We start from the raw sequence: 12,643 nt of genomic DNA, 5'->3' as shown, positions 1-12,643 counted from the left end.
ACAGTCATCTCACTTCCCTACCTCCAAGGCAAAAGTGGCATATATTGTGTCTCTCCTGGCAGGGTCAGCTCTGGACTGGGTGTCTCCTCTCTGGGAACGCGCTGATCCCCTGCTCAATGACTATGAAGCTTTCATTACCTCTTTCCGTCGCATCTTCGACGAACCTGGCAGAGTTTCTTCTGCCGCTACTGAGATCCTGAGGATTCGCCAGGGTAGTCGATCAGTGGGACAATATGTTGTGCAGTTCCAGACTCTGGCTTCGGAATTAAAATGGAACGAAGAGGCTCTCGTCTCCGCCTTCTGGAATGGGCTGGCAGGTCGTATCAAGGACGAATTAACTACCCGTGACTCTCCTGCTACTTTGGTTGAACTCATCTCCTTGTGCAACAAAGTAGATCTACGGATGCAGGAGCGTCAACTAGAGAGAAATCGCTCCGTTCGTCTCCGCTCTCGTTTCACCACCAACGCCGTTCCTGTTCCTAGACCAGGTTCCTCCACAACTACACCCCCAGATGAACCCATGCAGATCAACCGCTCCCGGCTCTCCTTAGAAGAAAAATCCCGTAGACGTCGAGAGAATCTTTGCATGTACTGCGGTTCTTCCGCTCATCTGCTGTCTTCCTGTCCACTGCGTCCGGGAAACGACCGCTCCTAACCTCCCCGAGGGAGGTCAGGTTAGGAGTCCTGCTTTCATCTCCCTCCTCAACTGTTTCCACCATTCCGGTTACCCTTGTGTGCCCTCAGGGGAAAATCAAGATTCAGGCCTTACTAGATTCCGGAGCGGCTGGAAACTTCCTTTCTTCTTCTTTCGTCCTTCAACATTCCTTGGCGGTGCAACCTTTGGCCCATCCCTTGGTCCTCACTGCAGTAGATGGGAGTCGCATCAGCAGTGGGCAAATCACTCTTCAAACCAATCCTGTGACGGTTCTCGTGGGTGCTTTACATCAAGAGACTCTAGAGTTTTTGGTCCTTCCTCAGTCGTCACACCAGGTAGTCCTGGGCCTACCATGGCTTGCTAAACACAATCCTCATATTGATTGGTCCAGTATGGAGATCAAAGCCTGGGGTACGAACTGCCTAACTACTTGCATGCCTCGTGTCATTCCACTCCATCAAACTAATCCTCAAGAAGAGGGAGGCCCCAGTCTTTCGTCTTCACCAGCTTCACCCTTGTCGATACCCACACCATATTCTTCTTTTTCTGACGTCTTCAGCAAGGGAGGTGCCGATACCCTGCCGCCTCATCGTCCCTGGGACTGTCCGATTGAGTTGATGCCTGGGAAGTTTCCACCTCGGGGCCGCATCTACCCCTTGTCTCTACCTGAGACCAAGGTTATGTCTGACTACATTCGTGAGAACTTGAATAAAGGGTTCATTCGCCCATCTACTTCGCCAGCCGGAGCGGGGTTTTTCTTCGTAAAGAAAAAAGATGGAACTCTCCGGCCGTGTATCGACTACAGGGGTCTGAACGATATCACGATCAAGAACCGCTATCCTTTACCCCTTATCACCGAACTTTTTGACAAGATCCGAGGGGCTTCTATTTTTACTAAACTGGATCTAAGAGGGGCGTACAACTTGATCCGGATCCGTTCTGGAGATGAGTGGAAGACGGCTTTCAACACCCGAGACGGCCACTACGAATACCTGGTGATGCCATTTGGTCTTTGCAATGCTCCAGCCGTCTTCCAACAATTTGTAAACGACATATTTCGAGATTTGCTGTATCATTCCATTGTGGTGTATCTCGATGACATCCTCATCTTCTCGTCTAACCTCCATCTCCATCGTCAAACAGTATCTGAAGTCCTGCGGCGTCTTCGCCAAAATAAACTATACTGCAAGCTAGACAAGTGCGTCTTTGAGGTCACCTCCATTCCATTCCTCGGCCACATCCTCTCCAGCACTGGGATAGAGATGGATCCAGAAAAAGTAAAAGCCATCTTAGACTGGACAGCCCCCACCACGCTCAAAGGCATCCAGAGGTTCCTGGGCTTTTCAAATTATTATCGTCGCTTCATCCGGAACTTCTCCACCCTTGCTGCACCTCTTACTGCTCTAACCCGTAAGGGGTCAGATCCAAGTCAGTGGTCACCTGAGGCCTCTCAAGCCTTCCAGCAACTAAAGAATGCTTTTATCTCCGCCCCAATCCTTCTCCAGCCAAACCTAGACAAACCCTTCATTCTCGAGGTGGACGCATCCTCAGAAGGGGTAGGGGCAATCTTGTCGCAGAGAGGGGAGGACCAGGAACTTCACCCATGTGCCTTCTTCTCCAAGAAGTTTCTTCCAGCGGAAAAGAATTACCCCATTGGGGAGCAGGAGTTACTGGCAGTCAAATCAGCATTGGAGGAGTGGCGGTACCTCCTGGAGGGGGCACGACATAAAATCACTGTATATTCAGACCATAAGAATCTCTCATTCCTCAAGCACGCCCAATGTCTTACAGCTCGTCAAGCCCGCTGGGCCATGTTCTTCGAACGTTTCAATTTTCAAATCAGATTCAGACCCGGGACGATGAATGCCAAGGCCGATGCTCTTTCACGCTCTTTCAAAACCCCAGCAGACCTTGAGACTCCGCCTCGACCAATCCTTGATCCGCTGGTCTTTGCTCAAGTAACAGTCCAGCCTTCACCCCCACCAGGCAAGACCTTCGTTCCTCTCAATCTCCGCAAGAGAGTGCTGTCCTGGGCACACGCTTCCCGTTTTGCAGGGCATACGGGGGCACAGAAGACTTTAATGTTCCTGTTGCGTTCATACTGGTGGCCTACCATTCGTCGCGATGTAACCAGCTTTGTTGCCTCCTGTGTAAAATGCGCTCAGCATAAGTCCTCCAGAACGTCCCCTGCCGGTCCTCTTCTACCTCTAGCCATACCAACAGAACCATGGTCCCACCTGTCTATGGACTTTATCTGCGAACTTCCTCCCTCCAAAGGGCATACGGTAATCTGGGTGGTAGTTGACCGGTTTTCTAAAATGGTGCACTTCTTCCCATTGAAAGGCCTTCCATCCGCTCCAGTTTTGGCTCAGCTCTTCATTTCCACCATCTTCAAACTCCATGGGTTGCCCAAAGAGATTATATCCGACCGTGGAGTACAGTTCGTCGCAAAGTTTTGGAGGGCCCTCTGTTCCGCTGTACAAGTCAAGCTCAAGTTCTCCACTGCTTTCCACCCACAAACCAACGGACAGACAGAACGTGTCAACCAGGACTTGGAAGCCTTCATTCGTTTGTTTGTCTCTTCCTCTCAAGACGACTGGGTAGACCTTCTGCCTTGGGCGGAATTTGCGCACAACAATTCCTATCATTCATCCTCCGGCACCACTCCCTTTTTTACTGTCTTTGGCAAACATCCTCGATCTCCAGAGTTCTCAGATTTATCGTTTTCCGATGTCCCTGCAGCTGCTTCTTCTCTACAACGGTTTGCAAAAATCTGGTCAGACGTTCATACCGCTCTCCTCAAAGCATCCGCTCGATATAAAAGGATGGCGGACAGAAAAAGAAGAGCGGCTCCTAGATTGAAGGTTGGAGATCGAGTATGGCTGTCTACCCGCCATATACGCCTTCGGTTACCCTCCATGAAGCTGGCTCCCCGGTTCATCGGGCCATACCCAATCACTCAAGTGATTAATCCGGTGGCCTACAGACTACAGCTCCCTTCTTCCTTGAAGATATCGAATTCTTTCCATGTGTCTCTTCTGAAGCCTTTGAGATTGAACTTATATCAGAAGAAGGTGCCTAAGCCGCCCAAGATTGGCTCAGAGAGAGAGACAGAGTTCGAGGTGAGGCGCATTATCGACTCACGTTGTCGCAATACCCATCTTCAGTATCTGGTAGAGTGGCTTGGATTCGGTCCTGAAGAGAATTCCTGGGTTGATGCTGCAGACCTCCATGCTCCCCGTCTGGTGAGACAATTCTTTCAAAGGAATCCACACAAGGTGCGTAGGTGCCCTGGGGTCACCCAGAAAGGGGGGGGTACTGTCACACGCAGCCGCGGTGGTGCGCGGCGGGCATACTACTCACCCGTCCGCGCCCGCCGTCGGCTAGCGTGTAGTGGTCTCCAGGTCAGCGGCAGCAGGCAGCGGCAGTCTGGTGGGCAGCAGGCAGCGTGGGACGCCGGCAAGTGTAGCGGTGTGTGCTGTAGGGGTGCCGGGAGGCCGGCGCCGCCATCTTGGTTAAGGGCAAATAGCAGATTGGCTCATGTCTGAGGTTTCCACCCATACTGACCTGACAGCCAATGGCAGCCGCCCTCTAGGGATATAGGGGATCTGCCTAGGCCTGTTCAGTGTCAGTACAAAGAGTCTCCAGAGGCGTTCACAGCTCCCAGCTGACTCCGGCTCTCTGACTCACCTCTCCTGACTTGGTGCCTTGCTTCCAGTGCTCTGTGGTTGATCCAGGCCCTGCTTAACCCCATCGCTGCCAGTTCTCTCCACAGTCTGGTTCCTGCCTGCATCCCTGAGCTCCCTGGCCTCGCTCTTCAAGTCTTCTGCTTCCAAGCAAATTCTTCATTCTTCAGTCATCATCCATCTTCTTTCAGTCTTCAAGGATCCTTCATACCATCAAGTACATTCTCTTTCCGGATCCTCTCATTCTTCAAGACCCTAGCCTGCCGTCCTCAGTGCCTTGAACTGTCATTATTTAAATGAACTTTTCTTCTTTCAAAGTGCCGTGCTGGCTCAATTATTATTTACCATTAACTGCCACTTAAAGAAAGTATTCAAGTGTGTATTGTTCCATTTATGAATTCTATTATTAAACCTGCACGATTTAATCCTTCCTCCTCTGGTCCGTCTCCGGTTGCTACACACCACACGACTTCATCCAGCCCTTCAGTCGTGACACAGTTTAGACTGACTGTTATTTCTGAAGGGGAGAGAAATCATTCGATGGTTGGTGAACATCGAATGATTTCTCTCCCCTATGGCCGCATGTGAGGAGATGTGTTTGCGTACATCCCTTCGCATGTTACCAAGGGGATTCGGCGTTGGGGGGTTTGGGCGTTTGGCCGGGCTGTGTTAAACCACTTGCTAAGCAGCAAATGACTGCGGCTTAGCGAGCGGTACTGAATTAGGCCCATAGTGTGCCAGCATGCAGCCATTTACTATCACTTATAGTATGTGGCCCCACCTCCTGACTTCTTTTACCGACCTTCATCTGAATGTGAATGAATTTCTCTTTTGCTGGGTCTGCATGGTATACAGTATAATACATTAATGGAGTAGTTAGGATATAAAGGAAGCGATCAGTGGAATAGTCTACTCAAAGCCCAGAATGGTCCTCAAGGTACCATCAGTCATTTGCCTTGTCCCTTCTCTGCTCACTCCTCCCAACACTTTCTTCCCCTCCATATTTGCCTGCCTTTCCAACAGCATGTGTCTCTCTATCCCTTCTTATCATTCCTTTGTCTCAAATGTTGTATGAGCACATCTCTTATTCATTTAGACTTATTGATTGGCCAGCCAGCTGCAGTAATCACCAGCCACTGTGTAACCTGCTGCAATGTATCATGCATAATAAATATGTTGGTGTTTTTGTTATTTATTTTAATTCTAATGATAAAATTGCATATGCAAAATAGTTAAAACTTAATAAAACTGTTAGGACTTACAGCTTCATATGTTTTGAAGGAACATCTTTCCCACGGTATGCCGTTCCTCACTGCGCATACACTTTCTTGGATTGCAAAAGTCACAAAATAATGTGTCCGGATGTCATTTTCATGCTGAAACCAAAGTGAAAATACATTAATGAATTGTGCTAGGCTTAGTCACTGTGGGACAAGCTATGTATTATGTAACTTTGCAACTTTGCCCATGGTAATATTAGGCAGGGGAAATCTAGTAATGTTCAACAATAGAAGACACAATGGAATATAAATGGCTTACTGGCGGACACAATGCCAGTGCTCAGAATACAGATGCTGGCCTCTCAGTGGAGGGAATCCTGCCAGGGGTCTGATAAATATGTTTACCTTCTCCCAGCTCCCCCCCCCACGCTCCCTTCTTCTAACCCCAGCCTTCCAACCCCTAACCCCCACTTCTAAGTGCCTAACCCTACCTTCCCACAACCTAACACTAACCACCAGGGAAGAAGGAAGAAAAGAAACTCTTTTTGGCTGGGGCACTGCTTGCTAAATCAGTACTATGTTTAAAATATTTTATTCAAATTAGATAAAAGAAACATACATCACATATAACATAGAAAGACATACAGTGTGAGATTATTGTGCTACTATTCATACGCTCTACCAACGCGTGTAGTACAAAAATCTGGTAAGATAACCGTGCTTGGCGAAGAAATATAAATTTAGATTATAAGAGATGTGGGTAAAAATGTATTACCACTTTTATAAGTTTGAGATGTCCCTGTAGTCTAGTAAGTCTAGGATTAGATATTCTGTATCAGATGTGTAACAAAAGAGAGTAGAAAAGAGTTACACTGTAGCTGAAATTGTATAGTTGGAAATTAGATTGGATAGTGCAAGTAGGAAAAGATATATCTTTTCCTACTTGCACTATCCAATCTAATTTCCAACTATACAATTTCAGCTACAGTGTAACTCTTTTCTACTCTCTTTTGTTACACATCTGATACAGAATATCTAATCCTAGACTTACTAGACTACAGGGACATCTCAAACTTATAAAAGTGGTAATACATTTTTACCCACATCTCTTATAATCTAAATTTATATTTCTTCGCCAAGCACGGTTATCTTACCAGATTTTTGTACTACACGCGTTGGTAGAGCGTATGAATAGTAGCACAATAATCTCACACTGTATGTCTTTCTATGTTATATGTGATGTATGTTTCTTTTATCTAATTTGAATAAAATATTTTAAACATAGTACTGATTTAGCAAGCAGTGCCCCAGCCAAAAAGAGTTTCTTTTCTTCCTTCTTTCCATACTTAACCCAAACTCTATGGGAGCACCACCAGATATGTTATATAGTTAATAAAAAATTTATATAGCATGGATAGGGTTTCCATAGCAAACAGGACATACCCTTGTTTCCCTAAAAATTCTGGTCATTTGTAATTGTTTTTGCTTGTGCACAGTGACAATCCCCCTTTTTTTGTACTAACCACCAGGGTGTAGAATATTAGGTCATCGGTAGGGAAGCCAATCCCGGGGCATTTTTTCAATCCCGGGATTCGGGATTGAAAAATGCTCAATCCCGGGATTCCCGGGATCCCGGGATTGGTTTTCCTAATAAAAAAACTGCCCCACAATTACTGCCCCAGTCAGTAATTACAATGTAATTACTTACATTTGATGGTTGCCTGGTGGGGGGACGGGTCGTCCATGCCGCTGGCATGCTGGCTTCGCGCTGGCTGGGTGAGCGGGTGGGCGCGCTGGCTGGCTGGGCGCTTGGGCTGGGCACACTGGCTGGGCGAGCGGGCGGCTGGGCACGCTGGCTGGGTGGGCAGGCGGCTGGGCACGCTGGCAGGGCGGGCACGCTGGCTGGACGGGAGGGCGCGCTGGCTGGGCGGGTGGCGCGGCATTACAATGCCGGGCGCGACCTCTGCCTGCGCAGCGTGACCTCATCTCACGCTGAGAGGTCACGCTGCACATAGTGCTGCCGGGAGAAGTCGGGCAGTGTTTGAGCGATGCTCAGACGCTGCCCGGCATTAGACTGCGCGCAAGCGCAGTCTAATCCCGAAATCCCGGGATTGGAAACTCCAATCCCGGGATTGAAATCCCGGCGTTTTGGGGGCCAAATCCCAGGATCCTGCCGATCCCGATCCCGGGATTGGCCACCCTAGTCATCGGTAACAAGGTTGACAGACATTAGGTCAATGGATGGGTTGCTCCTTGTCGGAGCTGGGGGCATGCCTGCACACTGAAAAAAATCTTGTTTATATGATCCGAAGATCCATTCCCCACATTTATTAAATCGGTTAGTTGGGGTGCATATCCCAAACAGTAACAAGTTAACGTATTTAAAGAAAAGAGAAAGGACTGTTGTTCAGGGATCGCACTTTAATCAATACACATAAAATTTAACTTTTAATTATTATTTTCTAAAAAATCCCTTTATAAGATATGATGAGAGGTCGCAGTGAATTTATAGGGGTTAAAATCATACATACAAACACATACACATATACACACAGATGGTGTTTTAAGTGAACAAAATAGTAGGAAAAGTGATCCTTAAAAATAACCTTTGTAATTAAAAATGTCAATATTTAATCAAGCACTGTCTCAATGTAAATGAGAAAAAATTCCAGAAAGGTGTCAATGACTACTATCGGTCATTGAAATATACCCTTAGCTCCTTTTTCACATAAATGTTTTTCAGAAAAAAATCACTTTATGATGTATACTAGGTTATGGGGTGTTTGGTGTAACTTTACTGCCCTCTACTGACCAAAGTGAGATTTCTTAGGCACTTTTATTTTTAAGAGCCCAAAAATTAGTATATGAATATCCCTTTTAAATATTCCTTCCACACAGCTGTGTTCTATGGTGGTCCTCACGTTTCTGGCTTTATTGCCTCTAATGTTGCCACCTCACAGCTGTGTTTGACAGTGAATTTAGGGGAAAACAGCAGTATAGATTTTGCCTTACTTCAGATAGGCACTATCTATTTGTTCCACATGGGAATCAGTTTAGGCAGATATTTATTGCCCTCTGCTGTCTGGAAAGCAGAACTTCACTCACAACTTTCCTATTCAATACAGTATAATTAAGGAGCTAAAAATCTAAATACATTGAGATAACATTTCTATTGTGCTAATAGACATTCAATTTAAGGTATCGACCTTAACACATGTTTCACTGCACCAAAAGCAGCTTTTTCAAGGCCAACCAGGGTGCCCAATCCAGAGGATATTTATTGATATCTGCCTGCCAATCAGCAGTTTTGTTTGTTGTCACATGATATTAAAATGATGTCATCGAATTGTACCTCATGTCGATACCTTAAATTGAATGTCTATTAGCACAATATAAATGTTATCTCAATGTATTAGTAGTCATTGACATCTTTCTGGAATTTTTTCTCATTTACATTGAGACAGTGCTTGATTAAATATTGACATTTTCAATTACAAAGGTTATTTTTAAGGATCACTTTTCCTACTATTTTGTTCACTTAAAACACCATCTGTGTGTATATGTGTGTATGTATGATTTTAACCCCTATAAATTCACTGCGACCTCTCATCATATCCTGTAAAGGGATTTTTTAGAAAATAATAATTAAAAGACATTAGGTCAAACCAGGAAAAAGGCTGACATACAGTAGGACGACATCGACAAAAGGCTGACGCAAAAGGTTGACATGGGAATGGTTGTCACATGAAAAAGGTCACATGAGTATTTTATGGTTTTTGGTATCTTTGTTGACATCTGTCACCATGGTCCCCGATTTGTGTAACACGCATTCTTGCATGGCTCGCTTCCCTTGCCATGCTTCGAGCATGGTTCCTCGCTTTGCTCAGCACACTTTATTGTTCCTAGTTGTATTCCACATGGATAAAGTATGATTGTACTGAGTGTAAACAATCATGAAAAAATCATGTCAACCTTTTCATGTGTCAACCATTGCCATGTAGACATATTGCATGTGTGGACATTTTTTCAATGCAGGCCTAGTGCATGTTGACCTTTTGACTACGTCAAACTTTTGTCTGTCAACCCATAGTGGTCGACCTATTGACTGTCGATCAATTGATTGTTGACCTAAAAATGGAACCAAACCATCAGACCTTGCCGCCAAACTTAAACTCCCCCCGTAGTGCCTAAACCTGCCCCCCCCCCCCCCGGCCCTATGCTTACCCACCTGTACTACTTATGATGGAATCGGTACATCTGTCAGAATGAACTTAGGTCTACAGTCATTAGGTCGACTGGCAGGAAGGTCGACCTGACTTAAGGTCGACATGGGCCAAGGTCGACATGACTTAAGGTCGAATTTGCATAAAGGTCGACATGAGGAAGGTTGACTGGTCATAAGGTCGACATGGGTTTTTCACTGTTTTTTTATCCGAATGTCGACACAGTCGACATGGACACAGTTGGCAATGAGAATTGGACCCTCGCATCGCTCGCTTCGCTCGCAATGCTTCGGGCACGGTGCCTCGCTGCGCTCGGCACACTATTTTATTCTCCCACCACGCCCTAGTGGATGGTAGGGCATGAAATACCACCTGTCGGCACATGTCGGCTCAAAAAACAGAGAAAAACCCATGTCGACCTTATGACCAGTCGACCTTCCTCATGTCGACCTTTATGCAAATTTGACCTTAAGTCATGTCGACCTTGGCCCATGTCGACCTTAAGTCAGGTCGACCTTCCTGCCAGTCGACCTAGTGGGGTCGACCTAATGACTGTAGACCTAAGTTCATTCTAATAGATGACCGCTTCCCCTTATGATTGGGACACCGGAGTTAGAATCTACATTAATGTCGAGATTCCGGCCTCGGTTCTGATTGCCGGCATCTTGACAGCCGGGATGATAACATCCCGTTAGAATAAAAATATTCAGTAGCCCTGGGAATGAAAGCAGCAAAACCATGTCAACGATTTTGGAAAAATGATTAACTTATGGTGATTTGAAAGCTACAGTTGGCCTTATTTATGAAGCCTTTATTTACCCATTACATATTTCTGCAATGGTGTACAGTGCAAAGTACAAGGTTTGATACTGTACATCTATCTTTGAATGAGTAACATAAAGGTTCTCTTTTCTAAACCTTGGAGCAATTCAACATGGCTCTGGTGTGGTGACAACTGAAAAATTAGTGTGCGGTGGATGGAGCTGACCAGGATCTAAGGGATCCCTTTTCACAACCTAGACCTCCTTCCATATGTCTGGGAATCAACACAATCTTAAGATTGCATACAGTAGGTTCCCACTGTCAACTTCTCAAAATAAAGTATTTTCAGAGCTCAATGAATTTACATCCCCATACCCATGTATAAGGGCGACTGGCCAGTCAGGACTGATGGTAAGCAGGAGATATACAGTATAATGAATGGACCCCTCATTTTTTAGAAACTTCCCTGAACAGGTTTCTTTTTTTTTGCTGTTGCAGTTTCTAATTTAAAGTTTATTTCCTCATTCTACCCATGTAAAATGTTCTTACATATAAATTGAAGAGAAATAGTAATACAATAGAACAGGGAACAGACAATTCTGTTAAAATTACATTGAGCATGAAATCTATAACAAAAAAATACTAGTTATACTAAATGAGTTCCTACAGTAACATTAGTGTTAATTAATGCCTATTTAAATCTTCTCTAACTCTTTTACTTTCCTACAGTATGTCCCTCCTGCATTAAGGATGTTAATTGATATTATTATCAAATAATAATATTTACATATCCAGTATATTGTAAGTAAGGTTTTCGTAGACCAGTTTAAGGGTGCCCATACACATATGCGATCGGATGTCCCATTGCATCTGATCACATCTTATAGCACCCAAGTGCTTTTTTTCCAGTACCCGATGTCGCATATCATCTGCGATGCCACAACGGGTGCTGGAAGAGGGCTGGCGGCTGACGACGGTGTAGTGCAGCGCTGTGCAGGAAGGCTCACCAGCGCTCCTGCCACCGATCACATGTGGTTAGAAACCACATGCAATCATTTATGCAATTCGAAAGATATGTGCAGCACATAAAATCTATCAATTTGACATTTGACGGTGGGCCCATGCATCGCGTTGGGTGACCCATTCGATGTGTATACAATCCTTCAATTTATCGCACAGATGCGGTCAAAATTGAAGGATTATATGCAATATTGTCCTAGTTACACCACATATGAACCTTATGCTGCCCCATACACTTGTGCGATCGGATTCGATGCGACATCGAAGTGCGATGTCCATCGAACCCGATCGAATCTTGTGGTGCTAAAGTGCCCCCTTTACAGCACCTGATGTTGCATGCCATCTTGGGATGGCACATCGGGTGCTGGAAGATGGTGGGCAGAGGGCGGCGTTATGTAGCGCAAGAAGTAGCGATTGCGGGCGGCGGGGGTCAATCAGCAGTGGCGGCAGAAGTGTTTAAACACTGGGCAGCTATCTCAGCCAATCAGAGGGCTGCCCAGTGTTTTAAACACTTCTGCCGCCACCGCTGACTTACCCCCGCCGCCCACTAGCGTTACAACGCCACCCCACGCCACTGAGAAAGCGTTTCCTCTGCCCCCCCCACCACCGAGTGACTGGGACATGCGTGCGGGTGAGATGCATGTGCATCCCAGTCTAATGGAGTCCATCTCCGCCAGTGCTCGCCAGCAGGGATGTTCTGGCAAGCGCCGGCAATGAAAGACAGGGGCTCCATCTGTACACACTATCTGTTGTGAGATAAGAACATAAGATATCACCCATAAGCATCACAAAATATCTCACCATCAAGCTTCTATGCAGGACTATCATATAATGGGGCAGATGTATGATGTGTCGTTATGGGGGAGAAGGGGTATCAGCGCACGTTATGTGCACTGATACCGCTTCTCCCCCATGTATGATAGAGCCGGGAATGCGGTAATGGACAGGGGCGCTATGCGCCCCTGTCCATATCGGCGCTGCTATCAAAATGATAGCAGGCCGAATGTATGAACGGTCAGCATCGCTGACCGTTCCGCACGAAGCCCTATCTAAACAGCAGGGACAGCGCTGTCCCTG

General features: G+C 46.1%; 1 protein-coding gene across 2 annotated transcripts in view; it reads right to left on the bottom strand.

Annotated features, from left to right (window-relative positions):
- The window catches only part of LOC146064306 (T-kininogen 2-like), a 50,145-nt gene that overhangs the window by 35,845 nt on the left and 1,657 nt on the right, over positions 1-12,643 (bottom strand). For both annotated transcript variants that reach the window (XM_083177631.1, XM_083177633.1), the window contains exon 2: positions 5,604-5,717. In XM_083177631.1, the coding sequence (XP_083033757.1) occupies positions 5,604-5,717 (114 nt within the window). The remainder of the gene's footprint in view (positions 1-5,603; positions 5,718-12,643) is intronic.

This window comes from Crinia signifera, chromosome 3, assembly GCF_055691185.1.
Source record: "Crinia signifera chromosome 3, ASM5569118v1, whole genome shotgun sequence".
NCBI lineage: Eukaryota > Metazoa > Chordata > Amphibia > Anura > Myobatrachidae > Crinia > Crinia signifera.
This window is presented reverse-complemented; position numbering and strand designations above follow the sequence as displayed.